We start from the raw sequence: 26,122 nt of genomic DNA, 5'->3' as shown, positions 1-26,122 counted from the left end.
TTACCCGATGACTGAGTCCAATCAGTGGATTATTATCACAACCATTGATGATCTGAGCTCCTTTACCTAAGGTCAAACCTAAGGAACAGTCATCATGGATTACAGTAAAACCTATTTACCTGATGACTGAGTACTATCAGTGGATTATTATCACAACCATTGATGATCTGGGCTCCTTTACCTACAGTCAAACCTAAGGAACAGTCGTCATGGATTCTGCCCCCAATTCTGTCCTTAGCTTCTAATATTGTTGTCTGAAATATAACCAAGTTTCATAAGTTCACTTGACCACACACTTTATCTGAAAATTTTCCTTAGACATATAGTTGTTTGACTTTTTTGACCATTGAGAAGCTTAATATTTCTTTTACAATAGAAAGTAAATAAAACCTTCAGGTTGCATTTCTGTAAATATTGACAATGCAATTTCGCTTTTACGGCTAAAACTGTACCACTTTTACTATGAAGTTTTGAAAAAAAATCTTATCCTAGAATTGAAAGTTCATTTAATTTGTATCACAATTTTTTCCATAGGTCAAAATATAGGGCTTTGCAGCATATTTTCAACGATTATATGCCCTGAACTTCTCCGAGTTTAAACTAACACTAATTTTCTTAACTACCACTACCACGAATGAAAGGTTACCACAGATTTCAATGTAAACAATATGCACATGATTATTTACTGGTAACATTCCAAAGTTATGTCTCTGTGAGATGGAACACAGAGAGCATAACTAGGGCAGAATGTAAACAAAATTAATTTTCTATGAATATTCAAGATCTACCCAAAAGAGGCGTGTTTTGAGAAATAGCTGTATTTACAAAGTGCAACTTTCAACTGACTTTTACAGAGATATCCTATTGTAGTGTTATGTACCACATTTCAGGATTTAGAAATATTTAATTCATGTCATGCTCTGTGCACATTTAAACATGGGTAGGCATTATATTTGTCCATATTTTACATTAAGTGTTTATGTAAGCTGCTAAAATGTATATCTTTTATTGATATAAAAATGAAAATAACGAAAATATAAACAGTAAATTTGTGTCAAACATATTTTGTGCTAATTAGAATGTAGAACACGGCTTTGTTTAAAAAGCATACTAAGGACGGCATATTAGAATACAATTCATGAAATAAGAAAGAGCTTTCACCTCTGAATATTGATATCATATATAAAACCATTTATATTATCATAAAAGTACCTTTACACCAAAATGATTAAGTTGATGTGCCGCTGATAGACCAGAAACTCCTGCTCCTATAATTAATACATGATTGTCCTGAAAAATATAATGGTACATTTAGACTAGTCTAAAAATTAAGTGTACATAGAATGCTTATATCTTTTTATTAGGGCTATGCAATCAAAATGTATGTGGGAGGGTAGGAAAGGAAGTTTAATTAATGAATGTGGGGTCATGGGTCTTTTTTCAGTATGTATCTATTGTTACCATTTTTAAAAATTAAACTAAAAAATGATTCTTGGTTGTTGGGATGTTTTGAATGTCTCTTCCTTACCTCCCACATACATTTATAATGAACAAGTTAATCATTAGAAAACGTATATGTTTCAGATACCAACACTATGCATAAAACCAATGGCAGATCCAGGGGAGGTTGCTGCGGTTCCAACACACCTTTTTATTTTTTTGGACGATCAATGCATTTGAATGGGGACATATAGTTGGACCCTCCCCCTTTTTTTTCAATGGCTGGATTTGCCCCTAAAGACATGATTGTCAGAGGTTGTCATTTCTACTATTTTATGTTTTTTGTTGTTGTTTATAAAATTTACTGTTTTATTATGATCTGTGCTTGTCTCTTTAATCATTATTTTTTTTTAAAACTTTTTGACAAGAACTCAATTATAAATCAACATATTGCATAGAATCTTTGTATTGCTGAAGACCAAATTTCAGACTCCTGGATGTCTTTCGTTATATTTTATCAATTGGTTTCAGTCTTTTTGTTGATTGATGTATGTAAAACATTTACAGCTAACTGTTAATTCTAAAAATTTTGCCATGTTAACATCATTGCTAGATATGTGACAGGAAAAGTCTAGCAAAAATAGATTTACATTTTACATTAATTTGACATCATTGCCTGACACATTTCTTGATCAATCCTTAAATAATCAACTTGCATTTTTGTCAATTACTGTAAACCAACTTATTTTTGTGTTTTGACCTCTCTATACCATTTTGCTGTGATTTAATTTAGCGATTTTTCTCATTTATTTGATGCAGTTTAATTAAAAAAAAAGATCCAAGTTTTACATATTAGCGACGATTTATATTCGTGTTATTTTTCTACTCACCAAAGTAAATCGCTCATGAAAAATAAGGGGTTTACAGTATTCAACAATTCCAATTGAAATCAATACAAAAAGTCTGAATTTTTGGTAATACTATGATACGGCTTAAACCATTTTGCTTGTTTTTTAACAAAAGATCAGACAAAAGCATAAGAAAAAAGGCAAAATTATTATTTCAGTCTTATTTTGTAAACCAAACCTGAGGTAGTATATCTTTGGGCATAAAGTCTATTTCTCTTGGTAACGACAACAGACCAAAGTTGATGAGGCCTCGTCTTGTCAGATGCCATAATACGTTACTCAGGCTATTTATACACCAGATACGTGTCATCCCACGGCAAATGATAAAAGGTCCACATCTCTCATGCGATAACCATTTCTGTAAACATACAAAATATGTATTTTTAAAAGCAAGTGAGTGTTATTCCATTATATTTGTAGTAGCTAGGAAGGGAAACTAAATTTTTGGACATGTATAGTTGTATATGTCCATTTGATGTTTACAAAAAAAAAATCATAGATATTTTCCAGGATTGAAATTTTGTATTTGCGCAAGACGAGCGATTAGTCTACAAAAACTCATCATCAATATAACGCTCGATAAATTGAAATCCAAAAAAAGTATGAAGTTGAAGAGCATTGTGTAGGTTTTAGAGGGGGGGTCAGATTCCTTTCTACTCCCCCTCTACATCCACCCTAGGATATGTAACTGAAAAGTTTAACACACAAACTCCTCTAATATACCAAAGTTTGTAGGCAAACAAGGACATTTTTTATTCATCATCTGCTCAATAATCAAGAATTAAATTCAAGTTACTAAAAGCTTTATACCTTTATCTTTGGGTCGTTACATAAGCCAAAGGCTTCTACTGACCCCTCATCTTGGATTGTCGTATATGATTTCTTATCTATATAATATATTAAACTTATCAAAAATTACTTATTTAGGTGTGCGCAGCTGAAACACTTAACACGAACATATGAATTTATATGGGTTCCAATTTTCACAATTTAATGCAGACTTAAAATTATTCAGAGTCTTTGCCGTCACCGTTAAATCCGACAGGTTATTCCACTGATCCACTACTCTTATTGAAAAAGTATTTAGTCTATGTGTGGTCTTACACTGTTTTTTTAAAAAGATTTAATGAGTGACCTTTAGTATTGTTAGATGGTGCTAAAGTAAACAGGCTCATCCAGTCGATGTCATCTATACCATGCAACTCTTTGTAGACTTGTATCATATCATTCATATCCCTACGATATTCCAAGGTTGGCAAACCCAATGAACGTAGCCTGTCTTCATGATTAAGATGACAAATATGTTTTACCAGTTTTGTGGCCCTTCTTTGTACATATTCCAGTTTGCAGATGTCTTTTTTAAGATACGGTGACCATGCCCAGTCAAACACAAAATGTGACAAGCTTTTTGAATAAAACAAAATTCAAAAGCTGCTTTTGATGTAGTCTTTCCTACCTTATATAAGCCTACAAAACTATGAAATTGTTTCCATGAATATCACTAATGATTTTATAAATGTATAAAAGAAGTGTTATATCTTCATTTAAAGAAAAAAAATAGAACTTGTTATGTTTCTACCTTTGGATTCAAGTTCCACAAAGTCACACAAATATTTCTGATAGCTAAATAAAGTGTGGGAATTTTAGAAAACTCAGGAAACTCTGCTTGTTCTAATTCATCCATAGCTCCTGGCTGAAAACATCTGGCTGGTTCAGACTGGTCACTGGTTACAAAGGGAGATAAATAGGCTGGCATATCTGAAATTATACAAAAGTTACAAAGGGAGATAAATAGGCTGGCATATCTGAAATTATACAAAAGTTATAAAGGGAGATAAATAGGCTGGCATATCTGAAATTATGGGTGCTATAAACAGTTTCGTACTAAAAACTAGGGGTATTTCCCCAGTGAGATTTACATACTGATGGAATTCCCTGCTATTTATATACCACTAAATGAAAAAGTTGATTGTTTTTTATGTTCAATGTGAAAAACATATATTGAAGTTCAATTAAAATGCCACTTTTGTCAAGATTTAAAAAAAAAAAAATGTTTTTGTGACTTCCTACTATATGGGAGGCAACTCCATAAACAGCTGATTTTCACCTGTTGCAAAAAGCACTTTGATTTGTCAGGTAAGATAGCTCCTTTCGGAGCAGGCGAACGTAGGCTGAAACTACATTTTCTTAAATCAGCCGGATAAGCTCTTCGAAATTCATATTATAAGAAATCTCAAATATATGCACAGGTTACTGATCCGCGTGTCCAAAGGTGGTCTGTTTTTAAGGTTTTTTAGGGGGAAAATGCCTAATTTCCAGCTGATAACTTGTACCAATTTGCATGTTTAAACAAGAGATGTTGGATTTTTTTTTATTTATTCAGAAAGTTCATAGAATTATCTTTCCATTGATGTATAGATATCTATATAACTATGAATATCTGACTTCTGCATGATGGGTCCACTATTACATGCCCTGTTACAGAATGACGTCACGTAAAAAACTGTTGATTGCACCCTTAAACAAAAGTTATAAAGGGAGATAAATAGACTGGCATATCTGAAATTATACAAAAGTTATAAAGGGAGATAAATAAACTGGCATATCAGAAATTATACAAAAGTTATAAAGGGAGATAAATAGGCTGGCATATCTGAAATTATACAAAAGTTATAAAGGGAGATAAATAAACTGGCATATCAGAAATTATACAAAAGTTATAAAGGGAGATAAATAGGCTGGCATATCTGAAATTATACAAAAGTAACGAAGGGAGATAAATAGGCTGACATATCTGAAATTATACAAAAGTTATAAAGGGAGATAAATAGGCTGGCATATCTGAAATTATACAAAAGTTATAAAGGGAGATAAATAGACTGGCATATCTGAAATTACACAAAAGTTATAAAGGGAGATAAATAGGCTGGCATATCTGAAATTATACAAAAGTTACAAAGGGAGATAAATAGGCTGGCATATCTGAAATTATACAAAAGTTACAAAGGGAGATAAATAGGCCGACATATCTGAAATTATACAAAAGTTATAAAGGGAGATAAATAGGCTGGCATATCTGAAATTACACAAAAGTTATAAAGGGAGATAAATAGGCTGGCATATCTGAAATTATACAAAAGTTACAAAGGGAGATAAATAGGCTGGCATATCTGAAATTATACAAAAGTTACAAAGGGAGATAAATAGGCCGACATATCTGAAATTATACAAAAGTTACAAAGGGAGATAAATAGACTGGTATATCTGGAATTATACAAAAGTTACAGAGATAAATAGGCTTGCATATCTGGAATTATACAAAAGTTACAGAGATAAATAAGTTGGCATATCTGAAATTATACAAAAGTTACAAAGGGAGATAAAAAGGCTGGCATATCTGAAATTATACAAAAGTTACAGAGATAAATAAGTTGGCATATCTGAAATTATACAAAAGTTACAAAGGGAGATAAATAGGCTGGCATATCTGAAATTATACAAAAGTTACAAAGGGAGATATATAGGCTTGTAAATCTGAAATTATACAAAAGTTACAAAGGAAATTGAATAGGCTGGATTATCTGAAATTATACAAAAGTTACAAAGGGAGATAAATAGGCTGACATATCTGAAATTATACAAAAGTTACAAAGGGAGATAAATAGGCCGACATATCTGAAATTATACAAAAGTTACAAAGGGAGATAAAGTAGCTGGCATATCTGAAATTATACAAAAGTTAGAGATAAATAAGTTGGCATATCTGAAGTTATACAAAAGTTACAAAGGGAGATAAAAAGGCTTGCATATCTGGAATTATACAAAAGTTACAAAGGGAGATAAAAAGGCTTGCATATCTGGAATTATACAAAAGTTACAAAGGGAGATAAATAGTCTGGCATATCTGAAATTGTACAAAAGTTACAAAGGGAGATAAATAGGCTGGCATATCTGAAATTACACAAAAGTTACAAAGGGAGATAAATAGGCTGGCATATCTGAAATTATACAAAAGTTACAAAGGGAGATAAATAGGCTGGCATATCTGAAATTATAAAAAAGTTACAAAGGGAAATAAATAGGCTGGCATATCTGAAATTATACAAAAGTTATAAAGGGAGATAAATAGGCTGGCATATCTGAAATTATACAAAAGTTATAAAGGGAAATAAATAGGCTGGCATATCTAAAATTATACAAAAATTATGAAGGGAGATAAATAGGCTGGCATATCTGAAATTATACAAAAGTTACAAAGGGAGATAAATAGACTGGTATATCTGAAATTATACAAAAGTTATAAAGGGAGATAAATAGGCTGGCATATCTAAAATTATACAAAAGTTATGAAGGGAAATAAATAGGCTGGCATATCTAAAATTATACAAAAGTTATGAAGGGAGATAAATAGGCTGGCATATCTGAAATTATACAAAAGTTACAAAGGGAGATAAATAGACTGGCATATCTAAAATTATACAAAAGTTATGAAGGGAAATAAATAGGCTGGCATATCTAAAATTATACAAAAGTTATGAAGGGAGATAAATAGGCTGGCATATCTAAAATTATACAAAAGTTACAAAGGGAGATAAATAGACTGGCATATCTAAAATTATACAAAAGTTATGAAGGGGAATAAATAGGCTGGCATATCTAAAATTATACAAAAGTTATGAAGGGAGATAAATAGGCTGGCATATCTGAAATTATACAAAAGTTACAAAGGGAAATAAATAGACTGGTATATCTGAAATTATACAAAAGTTATAAAGGGAGATAAATAGGCTGGCATATCTAAAATTATACAAAAGTTATGAAGGGAAATAAATAGGCTGGCATATCTAAAATTATACAAAAGTTATGAAGGGAGATAAATAGGCTGGCATATCTGAAATTATACAACAGTTACAAAGGGAAATAAATAGGCTGGCATATCTAAAATTATACAAAAGTTATGAAGGGAGATAAATAGGCTGGCATATCTGAAATTATACAAAAGTTACAAAGGGAGATAAATAGGCTGGCATATCTGAAATTATACAAAAGTTACAAAGGGAGATAAAAAGGCTGGCATATCTGAAATTATACAAAAGTTACAAAGGGAGATAAATAGGCTGGCATATCTGAAATTATACAAAAGTTACAAAGGGAGATAAATAGGCTGGCATATCTGAAATTATAAAAAAGTTACAAAGGGAGATAAATAGGCCGACATATCTGAAATTATACAAAAGTTACAAAGGGAGATAAATAGGCTGGCATATCTGAAATTATACAAAAGTTACAAAGGGAGATAAATAGGCTGGCATATCTGAAATTATACAAAAGTTACAAAGGGAGATAAAAAGGCTGGCATATCTGAAATTATACAAAAGTTACAAAGGGAGATAAATAGGCCGACATATCTGAAATTATACAAAAGTTACAAAGGAAGATAAATAGGCTGGCATATCTGAAATTATACAAAAGTTACAAAGGGAGATAAATAGGCTGGCATATCTGAAATTATACAAAAGTTACAAAGGGAGATAAATAGGCCGACATATCTGAAATTATACAAAAGTTACAAAGGGAGATAAAGTAGCTGGCATATCTGAAATTATACAAAAGTTATAAAGGGAAATAAATAGGCTGGCATATCTAAAATTATACAAAAGTTATGAAGGGAAATAAATAGGCTGGCATATCTGAAATTATACAAAAGTTACAAAGGGAGATAAATAGACTGGCATATCTGAAATTATACAAAAGTTATAAAGGGAGATAAATAGACTAGCATATCTGAAATTATACAAAAGTTACAAAGGGAGATAAATAGGCTGGCATATCTGAAATTATACAAAAGTTACAAAGGGAGATAAATCTGCTGGCATATCTGAAATTATACAAAAGTTACAAAGAGAGATAAATAGACTAGCATATCTAAAATTATACAAAAGTTACAAAGGGAGATAAATAGACTGGCATATCTGAAATTATACAAAAGTTTTGAAGGGAAATAAATAGGCTGGCATATCTGAAATTATACAAAAGTTACAAAGGGAGATAAATAGGCTGGCATATCTGATATTATACAAAAGTTACAAAGGGAGATAAATAGGCTGGCATATCTGAAATTATACAAAAGTTACAAAGGGAGATAAATAGGCTAGCATATCTGAAATTACACAAAAGTTACAAAGGGAGATAAATAGGATGGCATATCTGAAATTATACAAAAGTTATAAAGGGAGATAAATAGGCTGGCATATCTAAAATTATACAAAAGTTACAAAGGGAGATAAATAGGCTGGCATATCTGAAATTATACAAAAGTTACAAAGGGAGATAAATAGACTGGCATATCTGAAATTATACAAAAGTTACAAAGGCAGATAAATAGGCTGGCATATCTGAAATTATACAAAAGTTATAAAGGGAGATAAATAGGCTGGCATATCTGAAATTAAACAAAAGTTATAAAGGGAGATAAATAGACAGACATATCTGAAATTATACAAAAGTTACAAAGGGGGATAAATAGGCTGACATATTTAAAACAAGTGAAACTGCGAGCTACTGCTCACTGATGATACCCCCGCCGCAAGTGGATAATATTAATAGTGTAAAAATATGCAAGTGTTCGGTAAACAGGAAGTAGTCGAGTGATGAATCTGAAAACGCATCACACGGTATAGCTGAGTTATATAAATCCTGAAACCAAATTTCAGAAATCCTTGTATTGTAGTTCCTGAGAAAAATGTGACGAAATTTTCAACTTGGCTATCATGTGTAGAATCATACAAGTGTTCGGTAAACAGGAAGTAGTCGAGTGATGAATCTGAAAACGCATCACACGGTATAGCTGACTTATATAAATCCTGAAACCAAATTTCAGAAATCCTTGTATTGTAGTTCCTGAGAAAAATGTGACGAAAATTTTCAACTTGGCTATCATGTGTAAAATCATACAAGTGATGAATCTGAAAACGCATCACACGGTATAGCTGACTTATAAAAATCCTGAAACCAAATTTCAGAAATCCTTGTATTGTAGTTCCTGAGAAAAATGTGACGAAAATTTTTAACTTGGTTATCATGTGTAGAATCATACAAGTGTTCGGTAAACAGGAAGTAGTCGAGTGATGAATCTGAAAACACATCACACGGTATAGCTGAGTTATATAAATCCTGAAACCAAATTTCAGAAATCCTTGTATTGTAGTTCCTGAGAAAAATATGACGAAATTTTCAACTTGGCTATCATGTGTAGAATCATACAAGTGTTCGGTAAACAGGAAGTAGTCGAGTGATGAATCTGAAAACGCATCACACGGTATAGCTGACTTATATAAATCCTGAAACCAAATTTCAGAAATCCTTGTATTGTAGTTCCTGAGAAAAATGTGACGAAAATTTTCAACTTGGCTATCATGTGTAAAATCATACAAGTGTTCGGTAAACAGGAAGTTGTCGAGTGATGAATCTGAAAACGCATCACACGGTATAGCTGACTTATATAAATCCTGAAACCAAATTTCAGAAATCCTTGTATTGTAGTTCCGTAGAAAAATGTGACGAAAATTTTCAACTTGGCTATCATGTGTAAAATCAGACAAGTGTTCGGTAAACAGGAAGTTGTCAAGTGATGAATCTGAAAACGCATCACACGGTGTGGCTGACATATATAAATGTTGATACCAAATTACAGAAAGGGTGGATGTGTAGTTCCTGAGAAAAATGTGACGAAAGTTTCATGGGACGGACTGACTGACGGACTGACTGACGGACTGACTGACGGACTGACTGACGGACGGACGGACTGACAGACAGAGGTAAAACAGTATACCCCCCTTTTTTAAAGCGGGGGTATAATTATACAAAAGTTACAAAGGGAGATAAATAGGCTGGCATATCTGAAATTATACAAAAGTTACAAAGGGAAATAAATAGGCTGGCATATCTGAAATTATACAAAAGTTACAAAGGGAGATAAATAGGCTGGCATATCTGAAATTATACAAAAGTTACAAAGGGAAATAAATAGGCAGGCATATCTGAAATTATACAAAAGTTACAAAGGGAGATAAATAGGCTGGCATATCTGAAATTATACAAAAGTTACAAAGGGAGATAAATAGGCTGACATATCTGAAATTATACAAAAGTTACAAAGGGAGATAAATAGACAGACATATCTGAAATTATACAAAAGTTACAAAGGGAGATAAATAGGCTGGCATATCTGAAATTATACAAAAGTTACAAAGGGAGATAAATAGGCTGGCATATCTGAAATTATACAAAAGTTACAAAGGGAGATAAATAGACAGACATATCTGAAATTATACAAAAGTTACAAAGGGAGATAAATAGACAGACATATCTGAAATTATACAAAAGTTACAAAGGGAGATAAATAGGCTGACATATTTAAAATTATACAAATGTTACAAAGGGAGATAAATAGGCTGGCATATTTAAAATTATACAAAAGTTACAAAGGGAGATAAATAGGCTGGCATATCTAAAATTATACAAAAGTTACAAAGGGAAATAAATAGGCTGGCATATCTAAAATTATATAAAAGTTACAAAGGGAGATAAATAGGCTGACATATCTAAAATTATACAAAAGTTACAAAGGGAGATAAATAGACTGGCATATCTGAAATTACACAAAAGTTATAAAGGGAGATAAATAGGCTGGCATATCTGAAATTAAACAAAAGTTACAAAGGGAGATAAATAGACTGGCATATCTGAAATTACACAAAAGTTATAAAGGGAGATAGATAGGCTGGCATATCTGAAATTAAACAAAAGTTATAAAGGGAGATAAATAGGCTGGCATATCTGAAATTATACAAAAGTTATAAAGGGAGATAAATAGGCTGGCATATCTGAAATTAAACAAAAGTTACAAAGGGAGATAAATAGGCTGGCATATCTTTAATAGAGGGTAGGTAGGGAAATAGGAAACCCAAATACTTTTTTTATTTGGCCTAACCTGGAGCTTTAGATTGGCTGAAGACTTCCATGTCAGTGGCAGACATTCCTACACAATCAGGGAAATAAGATGACAGGAACGGGAAAGCTGGGGAGTTCTTCAAGTATGGTGGTGCTATCAACTGTGATATCCAATTATAATCTTTGGTATACTCTATTCTCTACAAAAACAAATAGAATGTTAGCAAGATCAACCTTATCATATATAGTGTCCTTAGTCAGGAATCTGATGTACAGTAGTTGTCATTTGTTTATGTAATTTATACGTGTTTCTCGTTTCTCGTTTTTTTTTATATAGATTAGACCGTTGGTTTTCCCGTTTGATTGGTTTTACACTAGTAATTTTGAGGCCCTTTATAGCTTGTTGTTCGGTGTGAGCCAAGACTCTGTGTTGAAGGCTGTACATTGACCTATAATGGTTTACTTTTTCTAAAATTGTTATTTGGATTGAGAGTTGACACCACATCTTCCTATATCTATATACTCTACTCTCTAACAAAACCAAATAGAAAGTTAGCCAGATCAACCTAACAAAAACAAATAGAAAGAATTATCTAGTTAAAAAAATCTAATATTTTTATCTAGAAACAAAAAAAATATTTTTTATCTAGAAACAAAAAATTATATTGTTTATCTAAAACTGTGACATGTGTTCTCTTCATCTTGTTCATAGCTTTACTTGCTAGTGTATTGTGTTTTGGGTGACATGTGTTCCCTTCATAGCTTAAAATTTACTTACATAATCCTCTGGACTGTCACAGGAATTTGTCTGGCTGGATTTCTGTAGGAAAAAAATAAATTAGAAAAGAAAACTTTACATTTTGTTCAATGAATGTACTTTGTTTTATTGATTATTCATCATGGTACATGTTCATTATAATCAATTTTCATTTTAATGATTAACTTAAACATTTTAAAGATACTTCATTTTTTATTAAACATATTCAAAATAAATGGTACTCTTTTCACAATTATGTAGCTGTAGAAACTATTGTCAAAGAGCATTTTAGAGCTTTAAGTATGTATACAGTTAATTTTGTTTTTTTGGAGGTCTAGCAACGTTTAAGATGTTTAACTGTGTCATATTCTGTAAGGGCCTGTCAGAAGCTTGTATTTTAACAGTTATCATTTTTTGCTGATTATATTTATTTTTTTATTATTTCGTACATAAATCATGCCAATAGTTTTCTTGGTAATTTTTTTCATTTTTCAAGGCCTCTTAAACCTCACTATACGGTATTGGGTTTCTTCATTGTTGAAGGCTGTACACTGAACTGTGTATAAGATTCTACATGATTTGGTCTTGCGTGGAGAGTTAGCAATCATACCACATCTTATTTTTACAAAGGCAGTCGTTGATAATACTTAAATAGTTTATCTATATACTTGATATGTAACTAATATTTACTAGTAAAAATGTACATTACTGTTAACTTCAATAAGGCCACACTTAAATATATTTTGGTTTTCACTAACCCTACCCAAAGGTAGAGATATTAAGTAGGTAGGGAGACATTTTCTTTTTCTCTCCAGTAAAGAGAAATTGAAGTGTCAAATGTTTATTAGTCTTCATGCCTATCTGATTAAAAAAAGTTTTTCACATCAGGTCAATAAACAAGATAAAGGATTTTGAGTAGGCTGATATTTTCGCAGGTAGGTAGGGTTAGGGAAAACTAAAAATTCTATTTTTTAGGGCCTAATGTACCGTAATACCACTAGTAGACATGCCACAAACATATTTTTTAAGGAAGTCAGGTGATATGTTAGAATCTTTAGACATCTGTCTCCATTTCTGACACTGTGTACACTGAGCCCAGTAAGGTAACATAGTGTCCATCATGAAAGCCTTTATATTAGGGTCTGTCGTCCCGTACGTACTCCATTTTCTTTTCCATAGAGCAAACACAGCATATCCATCTTTGTGGCTGAAATGATAAAATGTGGAATAAACAACAATAAATCTGAAAACACATGAAAACAAGGAACTGCCATGAGATTTCTATTCCAGGGCTCACCCTACTTCAGATTTATAGGGAGAAGTGACTTCTCTTTTTGAAACTGATAGGGAGAAGTGGTGAGATTTGAAAGAGAAGTGCTCATTCAAGCGGTGCGCTACAATGTTTGGATTTTACAATAGTATAAAGGGCCATATGTAAATAATGTTCTTTTTATATTGTTCAATTCATATCTGAGTAAAAAAATTACAATAAAAAAAAAAATATCTAGCACTAAAAAAAAAAAAAAATTATTTTAAAAAAAGTAAAGAAATTATAATATTTCAAATACAATTTAATTAAAAATTATCTTGTGTCTGAAATTCAGTGTTTCTCATAAAAAAAATATAAAAGTTATTAAGCTGGGCCATAATATATTGATATTAGTATAATAGTCTCAGAGTTGAGCAATTTTAATCAAAAGTTTGAAACAATCCATAAAAAATATAGGGAATTATATACACCAATCAATAAGATGTAACCAAAAGTCTCTTAATGCGTGTGGAATGCGTAATTTTTCCCTTTGGGATCAATATTCTTCTGTCAGCTGTTCCATCCGTGCGTCCGTAGTAATTATTGTAAAAGAACGGATTTCGGTCATAGCTGGTCCGGTTCAGATCCGTAGTTTAGAAATCGGTCAATGGCAGACGAATGCAAGAAAATTTACAAAAATAAACGATGTTTGACAAGTTATTTGGAAAGGAACATGACGTTTTTAATGCAATAAATGGATTAAACATTTACTGGAAGCAACTTTTATCACGTTTAAATGAAGTAACAAACTTATTTTGCCGCCGAAATTTAGGTTGATGTACGTTTTCGAGTAACAAGCACCGGAACTTGCGGAAATGCACGAAGTGATAAAAAGTTGTGTTTTTTATCAAATAACCTGCTACTCACTGCAAAGACAATGCTTCAACCTCTTTTCTAAAGATAATGAATCCTTTATGTCTGAATTTCTTTAATTATCAATATAAAATTGATGCTTCATCAACTTGGTAAAAATTGAAAATGTCCGATGACGGAAGCGACTGAAAGCGAGTATCGCCAAGAACAGGGCGACTTGTTTTCCCTTTTAGGGGTCGGGGAAAGCGAAGTGACGGTTGGGAAGGCGACTTCTTTGCCCAAGTCGCCTGGTAGCATGAGCCCTGTATTCTATAATTTTGGTTGCAGCTGATCTTTAAATGATATTTTAGAATATTATCAACAAGAATGTGTCCCCAGTAATGCAGTACACAGATGCCCAACTATCATTTTCTATGTTCAGTGGACTGTGTTTGGCATTAAAATTAGAAAGATCATATCTTGTGGAACATGTGTACTAAGTTTGAAGTTGATTGGACTTCAACTTCATCAATAACTACCTTGACCATAAACTTTAACCTGAAGCAAACAGCCAGATTAATGGACGAAAGACAGACCCACAGATCAGAAAACATAACGCCCCTTTACTATATTGTAGGTGGGGCATAAACACATTTTTTCCCAAATTTTCATTTTGAGATGGGGATTATCGACCAATAGGGGATTTCAACAACATGGACAATTGAATTTAGAGACAAATAATACTTCATTTAAGGAAATATGGGGGTCTTTTGTCATCTTGGATTGTAAACTGGTAAATAACCTACAGTCCAGATTTTTAATCAAATAAGCAAAATTTTAAGAGGAATTCAAATAAAAATAGTGAATTTTCATTTAAAAGAATAAATTTATAAGATTAAAATATATTTTTTTATATCAATATTTAACAAGCAAAGTTTATTTTTGCTTGATTTTTAATTGTTTTAAATTGGCTTTTTAATGGGAGGTAACTCTGAAATAGTGTATGTTTTATATAAGATACCTTCTGTAGTGGTGATCAAAGCATTCATTACAGTAATGTTCTGACTGCGACATGTGATACCATCGTGAAGTGTAACCATTCCCAACACATCTGAAAACAAAAATATATATTAATGTTTATTGTTGTTTGAAGAATTTGGTGTTTAATAATATCAGAGTTTCTTAGTTTCATTTAAATTTCAAACTATGTTTTTGGACTAAGGTCAATTATTTTTTTATAAAGTAAGACTTTCTTTGAAGACAATTAATAATGATGCATTAATTGTCTGATTATTTCTTCACAAAAAATTGAATTATCACACCCAAACTTTAAAAAGGCTCATAATACAATATAGATAAAAATATAAAGTCATTTTTTCTTCTCCAGAATGTCCTGTCAGTAGTTTAAGAAAATAATATATGAAGAAAAACATTGCATGTGTTTGTGAAAGTTAAACGCACAAAAAAGAGAAAAATATATTAAACTTTTTCTTGCCCGCAGACCCTTTAAAATATTCATGTGTAAGCATAGTAAAGGAGAAGCAACTTTCAATTTCCATTGGCATTAAGGGTTATAAAATGTCTAGCTATCTGTTAACTACATAGAGCTCTAGTTATGTGCAATTTCTTTAAATCTCGTCTGAAAGACAAAAATAAGAACAATAAACATACCTTTCTGAAGATGAAGCAAAACATATTGGTGCTTTAGCCGGACATCCTGTACGCTCGCACTTCCTTACTTGTTTAGCTGATGAACTGTCAGCATCTCCTGGAGCTGTAGACTTTCTCTTGGAAGGCCTCCTAAACAAAGAGCACCATTTAAATCTTTTGGCTTAAATTGGCTTACTGATTAAGGGTTAACATATAAGGTTTTTTCATTGGTTTCTGTTCAATATATGAAACAATTTTTTAACATTTAAATTAAGTTGTAAAAAAAATAGGTAGGTAACTAGAACCACACATATATTTCTATTTGGCCTTACCATTGTAGTAATTATTCTGTATTGTTTTAAATAGATACCTTGAGGAATCAGAAGCCATAATCTGTTGTCAATTCAATAGCATTTCTGTCTGTTACTCTGTAATAAAACATATAAAAAGAGTTAGTCAATTATGAATTCACTTATCAGTCAGGGGACTTACTAAAATGAGTGATTTTTAAACTTATTTAAGTAGCAAATTAGAAATTTTGTCATAAATTGTGATTTTGTAGTTTTACTAAAATTTTGAGGCGTGACTGGAGGGGGGTATCGGGACCGTTCGCCCTAATAACATGTTCGCCCTAGATCCGTTCGCTCTGAGTTCGTTCGCCCTACTTTAAAAATATTAGTATTGAGGTCATTGAGGGCAGGGGCGGAACCAGCCATTTTAAAAAGGGGGGTGTTCCCGGGTGTTCCAACTATATGCTCCCATTCAAATACATTGATCGTCAAAACCCCCCGGACCCCCCTCTGGAGGGCATTTCATGAAGTTGAATGAACTTATTCAGATATTTCTATGGTAAATTATATCATGTATATTCTTGAAATTTATGGATTTGTTTAGGATCATAAATTGTTCAATGACAAAATAATTTGAATCCCTGGTTTTGTTTTGATAAAATATTCAGCTTGAAATTAATAAAAACAATGATGTAGTACGAACTGTAAATTATGAAACGGATAAAATTTACAAGTTCATTTATTTATACTCTAGTCTAAGACTAGTCATAGTGCATACATTCGTGATTGACTGAATACAATTATTTTGTTAACAAATATCAATAAAGATAAATACATTGTATTCCAGTATTCTACTCTGCAAATTAAAGGGAAAAATTAATGATAAATTAATTGCGGCAATATAAATATTCTGTTAATTTTTCAACAAACTTTAACATATTTTCTTCAAATACAGTACGGGTAGGGACTTATTTTTTATGGATGTCTTAATCCGTCTAGTCGGATATGAATAATCCGACATTTTTATGGTAGGTAGTATGGTCATTAATCAACAGATCCAGGTGTGAATGGTCCTTTCATCTTAATCCGTGTTGCTAGAATTACGGTTCACTGATTTCAGAATCAGATTACCTGTAATTTTAACCTCTCAGTCACTTTATTGATTATATTAGTTCTACATCGTATTTGACATAACATATTGTTACAGGTGAAGTACTGGAGAAAACTTTGTTTTAATAAAAATAGCCTATTTTTGTTAATTATGGTTTTTATATTTCAACTGCTATTTATTTTCTTTGTTCCTAAAAATTAGTTTTATTTTATGTTCCTTTTCGTTTTTTTTTTTTTTTTTTTTTTTTTTAATCTTTTTCTAATTTGTTTGCATACATTTTTTAATTAAATACATTTTTACATGTATTCTATTTCTTTAAGCTTACGGTTATTTTTGTTTTACTGATTTATTTTCCACGTAAATCCATTGATTAGCAGAATGCTGTCTCAAGTGCTGCTGCATACGTTTTAGTTTGACGCCGTCACATGCAAAATATTTCTATAATTGGTATTTTAATATTCAGTCTGTTTTGGGTCAGTTCCGAGATAAAAAATAATTTCAGTGAGCAATACTTGTATATTATTAGTAGCTTGATGATTCTTTGCAGTTTTTACTTTTTACTGTAAACAAATATTGTCCGAAAGTTGAACATGTATAACTAAAATAGAATGCAAATAATAACACTAGAAGAAAATATTGATTCTTCCCGGGCATAAGTTTATTTTAAGATTTCCGTGTTTGTTCATTATGCTAAATTAATATAATTTATCTGCATTTGGGGGTAGGGGGTAAAAGGGGTCCGGATCTCGAAATCCCGGTCTTAAAAACACGAAGTCCAAAGGTCCCGAATTCCCAGATCCCGAAAGTGTTAATCCCGAAATCCCAAACTTAATTGCATAATATTAATTTACGCAGAATCCATGTCAAAAAGGAAACTTATATGTTATATTTTTTATAGCAATCTAAAAGAAAAAATTGCCGTGAAAAGACAATTCCATGATACACATTTCAGTGATCAACAGCGTGTGCACGTGGTTGAACTTTAACTTGACTCCACTCACAATAATATTGAATGCTAATAAAAGATATTAAAGATCGATTTTGTCCACTGCACGAGATTGTTATATGGCGGGAAATGTCGTAACAGTAAACACAGGTGACCTTACTGAACGACCGTGGAAAAATCCATTCATGATTAAATTTGATGTGGAATGATTGACAGTATTAGTTTTGAGGCTCTTGGTCGATTTACCAGAATAGAAAATTAACCGATTTTTATACATGTATAATCAAAACAAGATTTAGTCTTCTTTAACTATTTTTTGTTTTATTTTTATCAGTCATTTCCCGGATTCCCGGAAATAATACAACATTGATTTAAAAAATCATACTGACTTGCGTGAGCTTTAGAATGACTAGAAGTACGACGAAAAAGTAAAGACAGCTGATCACGACTATTACGACTAGCCTTCAGTCTGCACGGTTAGCCACTAGTCCGATGCCCCAGACTAGTAAAATGTCATTCGGACTAGTAAGGTTTTGCAAAACTTTGTTTGGCCCAATAAGAAAAATGTCAGAATATTGGTCTTCGGACTAGTAGTTGAAAAAGTTTTTGGTGCAGACTGAGCCTTCAACCCCATTGGGGTATAAATGTGCATTTATTCAATAAACTATATACGGTTCAACTTTGATTTTCGTGTATCGATTTGATACAATTTGTAACATATATTTATAACACCGGCGATTTTCATAAAAAATTTCAGACATGAAAATAGAAAGGCATTATCTCGAGTGTCAACAATTTTAAAGAAAATAAAAAAAAATAGGAATCGAAATATGATCTCAGCGTTATAAATATTGTATTAAAAGAAACCAATTGTTTGACTTTCAAAGAGATTAACGGGAAATATGTCAAAATAGAAAGCACGAGTGATCTGACAAAAATTTTTCGCTTGCGAGAAATGATTGACAGGTGTGAATAGATGTAGAGGCTCCGACGGGAAAAGTTGTATCAAAAGGAAAATAACTTAATTCACAATGCCTATACATATTTTATAAATACGATATGTTGGCCTTATATTTAAAATTGAGTTTCTAATAATAACATATAAAGGAACAGGACGTTAAAAGGGGGAAATAATATAACCATCAACGAAAACTCGTATAATTTACGGGATTTAAGTCTCAACAATTTGATTTAAACTTCTATTGAAAACAGTCTTGGTTGTTATTAGGGCTTATTATTTTGAATTAGATGAAATATTTACGGATTACAAATACAAATACAAAATAGTTTATTGGCACAAAAAAAATCGTCTTTATTTCATTTTCAAATTATAAAAAAAATAAAATTATATTTAATTTTAATTTTAATTTTAATTTTAATTCTTATATTTAATTTTAATTTAAATTCTTAAATTTAATTTTAATTTTAATTCTTTCTCTTTGAATACAAAACAATATTTTACATTTATCTATCCTCCATAAATACTAATATCTGTACAGGTAAAATTTAATTCTAATCAAGCTGGTACAGATTGATTTACGACCTTCCACTTGGATATTGCACAGCAGGTGTTTATTACACTGGGACAACTGTCCGACCAGTCTGACATCTAGACGGATTAAGACATCCATAAAAATAAGTCCCTACCCCTACTGTACTTAAAATAATGCGACTAGACAACAATTAGAATAAAAATAAAAATCAGGGCAAATGGACCCTGGGCGAACAGGTATCAGGGCGAACAGGTACTAGGGCGAACATGAATCAGGGCGAACGGACCCGGATTCCTGGAGGGGGCCCCTCTTAGTCAGTCAGTGGGCCCCATTTATAAAAATTTCTGAGTCTGCCATTCTGTAGTATATTACATATCAATCATCATTTGTAAATTGAACCTGTATTAAAAGACCACCTGTCTTAAGAGACCGCTTTTTTGCTTTCCATAAAGTGGTCTCTTAAAACAAGTTTGACAGTCGATATTAAATGTTTAAGTAACTTTTGAGTTGAGCTTCAATGGTTTTTTTTTTTGTTGTTTCTCTTTATTGAAGTTGAGGTTATTAGTCTAATGGAACATTGTAAGGCAGCTTAAGAGAAGTACCAATAAACATGATAAAGATGTGCATATTGGTTTAATTTAGAATAAACAATAGAAAGTAGAAATTCATTTGCTGAGTAACCAAATGTCATAGTAACATTGATATCTTCGTGGCACGTGAATTGCTTTTAGTACACGTATATATGCCACAATGCATCAACTTTCATAGTATTGTACAATGTACATAAATTAGAGCATTATTGATGTAATAACATGTGTGCCTTGAATGGAGTACAAATGCATATATGTAGTATGGTGAAGGAACAGTTCCCTGTACGTGTATAATTCCTTTAATGATACTAGTGCCTAAAGTTTTTTATTGAGCACCAAGCTTGGATAGCATCATTAGCTTGTTATTGGATGAGACAACTGCTGTTTTGTTTTTCATCTCGCCTCTTGGTGGTGGGTACGCCAGGCAGTGTTGATATCCTTTGTTTCAGTATCTTTAACAATTGAGGTGAAATTATACTGGTTAGTCATGTTTATGCAGAGATTATATTCACAGTAAATTATTCCTGCTGTAAATCATTTTTAAGTTATCAAATAAACTTTTAATATAATATTATTTGATAATCAATGTATAAAAGTCACAAATATGTGCTAATGTTAAAATTTCAAGTGTTATTCGGTTATTACACGTGTTATTTGGACAATAACAGTGTTATTTGGTAATTTGTGTAACCCGTTATAATACATCTTTGTAAAATTGTGTGAAATATTTAGGCCTTAATATAGATAATTCTCTTTCTGGAGAAAAAATTTTAAACAATATTATTCAAAAGATAAATTCAAGATTGAAGTTCCTATACAGACAGGCAAAATGTTTATCAGAACAATCAAGAAAGACTTTAGTAACAGCTTTAATTCAATGTCATTTTGACTATGCCTGTTCTGCATGGTATGCTGGTGTCAGCAAAAAATATAAAGATAAGTTACAAGTATTACAAAACAAATGTGTTAGATTTATAAAAAACACTGGATATAGATCAAAAGTTGACCATAATGTATTGAATAGTATTGGTTATGTTAACATTGAAAATCGTGTTAAACAATTGAGATTAAACCATGTACATAATATTTATTACCACCATTATCCAAATTATATGTATTCAAATTTTACAAAGGTGAGACATTTACATCACTATTTCACACAAAATAGTGAATATAACTTCTGGGTTCCTCCAGTAAAAAGTCAACAAAAAGACACATTTTATTTTAATGGCTTACAAGATTGGAAGATAAGGTTAAAAAAATAAAGAAAATAAAAGATTTCAAAATTAGCGTCAAAGAGCACTTAACCAAAAGTTATAGTGTGGTTTCATCAGACTCCTTTTTATATTATTAATCATATTTTTATATAAATTTCTTTTTATATGAATTTTTATGTCATATTAATTTGTGTATTATCTTTTTTTGTATGCCGAACACTATAAGCCGTTTACATGAAGGGACCCCATTGGAAACAAGCTTTAGAGCTTTCATGGGTTATCCCTGATAAAATATCAGCAAATTGTTTCATACACTTAAAGACATACATGTGATGGACTGTAAAATTCAGATCAGGAGATTTGGAAATTTTGGTCAGGAGATTGGACCTCAGATCAGGAGGTTTTTTATCGACATATTTTTCGTCGTAAAACTAACCGTATGATGTTTTTTTTTCTTCAATCTTCCTTGTGAATGACATTAGTTAAAGTCTGCATATATTAAGGAATAATTGAGAAGAATCTTTTTTTCTTTTATTTTACGATGAGAATTTTTTTTCTTTTGTTTTACATTGTTGATTGCTGATGAGAATCTTTTTTTTTCTTTTGTTTTACATTGTTGATTGCTGATGAGAATCTTTTTTTATTTGTTTTTCATTGGCATTGGCTTGAGATATAAGAGAGATTTATGCTATACATTTATTACATAATAAATAAATAATAAATTAACAAACATTGTTGATCTTTGTCAAATATTTCTGTTGTTTTGAAACTGGTGTCTTTGAAGACGGAGATAACTGTCGTTTTGGCATTTTGAACACATAATGGTGTACAAAATAATGAATTTGCTTATATAATTTTTCAGTCAGCTTGTGTAGCAAACAGCTCACATTGAGCTGAAACCATTCCTTTTTCCAGTATTTTCATCTCGAGATTTTCATATACAATAAGTGTTTTTCTTGGCATCAAAAAACTTCCGATAAATTTTTGGACAACAACATTCCATTTTCCATCAATGCCGGTATTTATCGGTATTTGCCTTTAATCATCCTTGGCGTGTGCCATAAACAGAAGCCACATCGAGTAATTGATATACAAACACCTTATGATTGTTCAATCAAACTATTATCACTTGTTAATTAGCATGATTATTTAGCCTTTAGCGAGAAATAAAATCTCCACATGTTGCGTAATCAGGTAATGTCAGTTACACCGGATACGTTCGATAAACCTCCTGTTTTTACGACTTAAAAAATCTCGGGTTTTTACGATCTCAATGATAAATTTTGTAAACAAAATAGTAAAAATGGCGACTGAAAATTATCATTCATGAAATTTTTTCTACACGGGATTTTTTTCTCTTCGACGGGAGGACGGGAGGGGACCCCTGAAAACGGGAGTTTTGTACTCCCGTCGGGAGGTTCACATGTATGTAAAGATACTGGACTCATAAAATGCCAGTATATTTTACCATATTATGTGTTAGTATTGTCTATGTATCGTATATATATATATTGTGTATTGTAATTATAAATATGCTTGATATTTTATTGAATAAAATATAATTATTATTATTATTATTATCTTATCGCTATTTGTCCGACATTACTGGATATCACACAGGTTCCCGTAAAATCTTGATGTCATAAAACAAAATATCTGACGCCACAATGGAAAAGTGATTGTTGTATGCGTCAAAAGTTCAAGAGGCCGGGTCAGCCGGGATTAGCGATAAGGTGTATTTCAAGACCTGTCCAGTGGTGGAAAAAATAAAGAAGCAGAATGCTAAAAAATGAATGCTGAAATATTTCTAAATATAATTTAAAACAAAACAAATATGATAGACATGAACTAATGACAACCACTGAACTCCAGGCTCCTGAATATTGGGATAGACACACATGTTTATAATATGTCCGTTTGTTATGGATGTGCAGAGCAAATATCTACAAATAAAGATTTCTATAAATTTTCATTTTATCCTCGCACTATTTCGGACTGGAACTCACTACCTGAAGCAATAGGTATGTTTGACACCCTGGAATCCTTCAAAAGTGGCATATCCACTCTAACACTTGAAGGATCCACAACAACTTATTAAACTACAAAGCCACTGTACATAATGTATATATGTTATTGTTAATGATTTTTCTTTGTCATATTATTTTTAAATTAAGTCCATATGTACATAGCACACAAGTTCCGGGAAGTTTTACACTCCTACCTAGGAGTCTACTCCCGTATTCGGAAGAAGAAGAAGAAGAAACTTACAAAGTGTTGTATACCTGGAGATATAAAGGTAGTCTAACTAGTTGAGTTAGGGAAGATCTTCTTTGGCTCAATTTGTTAGAGCGCTGCCTTTAGATCCCGAGATTGAGGGTTCGAATCCCGCTGGTACCATCCAGGGATTTTCACAATAATGGCGCTGCGAGCATATGCTACTGTTACACAAATTTGTACATATAATAATGTCTGGCAGTGAGATGTTAGAATTGGTCATGAGGTTTGACCAGCCGGTCATAGGATACCATGACAATTCTAGGTGACATCTAAGGAACTGGCCAGAGGGTTTCCGAGTAGAAGTCTCGGGGTTGTACAGTAGTGGACCTGTGAGTTGCTCGGATGGATGGTACGCAGCCCGAAAAAAGAAAAGGGGGAAGAGTGTTGTATACCTGGAGATATAAAGGTAGTCTAACTAGTTGAGTTAGGGAAGATCTTCTTTGGCTCAATTTGTTAGAGCGCTGCCTTTAGATCCCGAGATTGAGGGTTCGAATCCCGCTGGTACCATCCAGGGATTTTCACAATAAAAATAATTTGAGACAAGTCTCTGTCTCTTGCTCGGTCAAAATAATTTGAAAGTAAATTTCCTACACCTTACACTTGAACTCAATTTAAGTGTAAAGATGTATTTGTATATCAGTGGAAGGAGAACGACAACGCTAACTCATTTTTTTAACATGATTTTTGCTCTGTTTACATTTTTCACGCTGTCCATTGCCTCATTTTCGCGGGGAATATTTACTTCCGGTTCATTTAAAAAACTAATAATTAGAACAAATCAGTTACAGATTTGACTATCCGTGATCAACTAAGATGGTTTCTTCTTTTCTTCTTTTGTCTTTTGTTACAGAAAATCATCAACGTACTGATGTTTACTTTCCGGCGCATGCCTGGTAAATGTTTTTAAAATAAATTTATCTGAATATTTTTTGTCAAAACATAAATTAACAAAATATTTCTTGTTCAAAGTTGTTTTTGGTCATATATTTTCGTATTTTCAATTTTTACAATTTTTTGTCAAAACTTAAATTAACAAAATATTTCTTGTTCAAAGTTGTTTTTGGTCATATATTTTCGTATTTTCAATTTTTCTTAGTTTTTAATTTATACAATTTTCTAAGCGATGGAATGGCTATATTTTCCGCGATTTACAATTTTGTGGAACATTATAAGCCTTGTTCGTAGTCGGGTAGTCTTGTAAGGTTTGCCATTTCATGGTGTCTAGCATCTCAGACACACTGCTGGTGTTGTGATGTCTATTGTACACGTACCTTGCTGCCCGTCTCTGTACTTGTTCTAGTGATTTTATATTTTCGTTTGTAAATGGGTCCCATACAGTACAAAAGTATTTTAACTTTGGTCTTATAAGTGTTTGGTACGCTCTTTCTTTAATTGTTTGCGATTGGAATAAGGTTTCTAAGCTTCTGATGAAACAAGGATTTATTTGCTTTTGCAGCGGTTTGTTGGATGTGGGTGTTCCATTTTAGGTCTGCTGAGATTGTGATAAGTATTTTGCATCATGTTTTACAGATTCTAAGATGTGTCCATAAAATGGATGGAATTTCTTTTTGTTGTTATATTCATAATGTTACACTTGTCTGGATGGAAAGTCTGGAAAGACATAAGCAAATCTTTTCCCCATTGTATGACAGCTTCAATGTCTTCATGAAGCTAGAGGCAGTCGTTTTGAGTTTTAATTTGTCGGTAGATTATACTGTCATCTGCAAAGAGTCTGATTTTGCAATGTTGGATGAATCTGGGAGGTCATTTATGTATTTTAAGAATAGTATTGTTCCTAGAACTGTACCCTGTGGGACTCCTGATGAGACTGGTATTTTTGAAGATGACATGTTTTCTAAAAGTACTGTTTGCGTTCTGTTTAAAAGAAAGAATACTACCCAGTTAATGATTTGAGCTGATATGCCAAAGTATTTCATTTTGTATATTAATCATTTGTGTGGTACCTTGTCGAAAGCTTTAGCAAAATCCATGATTATAAGATCTGTTTGTATGTTCTTGTCGTTGTTTTGGAATAGTTCATGTATCAGTGAGATGACTTGGGATTCACATGATCGTTTTGCCCTAAATTCACGTTGTAATTCATATAGAGTGTTGTTTTTTTCTAAGTGACTCATCATGCTGCTTGCAAAGATATGTTCGAGTAGTTTGCAAAAGAGGACGAAAGATACCAAAGGGACAGTCAAACTCATAAATCTAAGATAAACTGACAACGCCATGGCTAAAAATGAAAAAGACAAACAGACAAACAACAGTACACATGACACAACATAGAAAACTAAAGAATAAACAACACGAACCCCATGCAAGCTATGCATGTTAAAGATATATGCCTATAGTTGACTGGGTTGTGTTTATCCCCTTTTTTGATT

General features: G+C 32.0%; 1 protein-coding gene across 1 annotated transcript in view; it reads right to left on the bottom strand.

Moving 5' to 3' along the window:
- Positions 1-24,487, bottom strand: part of LOC139499377 (lysine-specific histone demethylase 2-like) — a 46,851-nt gene extending 22,364 nt beyond the window's left edge. The window contains exons 1-11 of the mRNA XM_071288060.1: positions 24,430-24,487; positions 16,179-16,236; positions 15,830-15,958; positions 15,180-15,269; positions 13,045-13,264; positions 12,079-12,120; positions 11,341-11,500; positions 3,928-4,106; positions 2,527-2,706; positions 1,213-1,290; positions 120-254 (exon numbers count right to left, since the gene is read on the bottom strand). Of these exons, the coding sequence (XP_071144161.1) occupies positions 120-254; positions 1,213-1,290; positions 2,527-2,706; positions 3,928-4,106; positions 11,341-11,500; positions 12,079-12,120; positions 13,045-13,264; positions 15,180-15,269; positions 15,830-15,958; positions 16,179-16,198 (1,233 nt within the window). The 5' untranslated portion in view covers positions 16,199-16,236; positions 24,430-24,487. The remainder of the gene's footprint in view (positions 1-119; positions 255-1,212; positions 1,291-2,526; positions 2,707-3,927; positions 4,107-11,340; positions 11,501-12,078; positions 12,121-13,044; positions 13,265-15,179; positions 15,270-15,829; positions 15,959-16,178; positions 16,237-24,429) is intronic.
- Between the last annotated feature and the right edge of the window lie 1,635 nt (positions 24,488-26,122).

The sequence above is a fragment of the Mytilus edulis genome, chromosome 12, assembly GCF_963676685.1.
Source record: "Mytilus edulis chromosome 12, xbMytEdul2.2, whole genome shotgun sequence".
Taxonomy (NCBI): Eukaryota; Metazoa; Mollusca; class Bivalvia; order Mytilida; family Mytilidae; genus Mytilus; species Mytilus edulis.
This window is presented reverse-complemented; position numbering and strand designations above follow the sequence as displayed.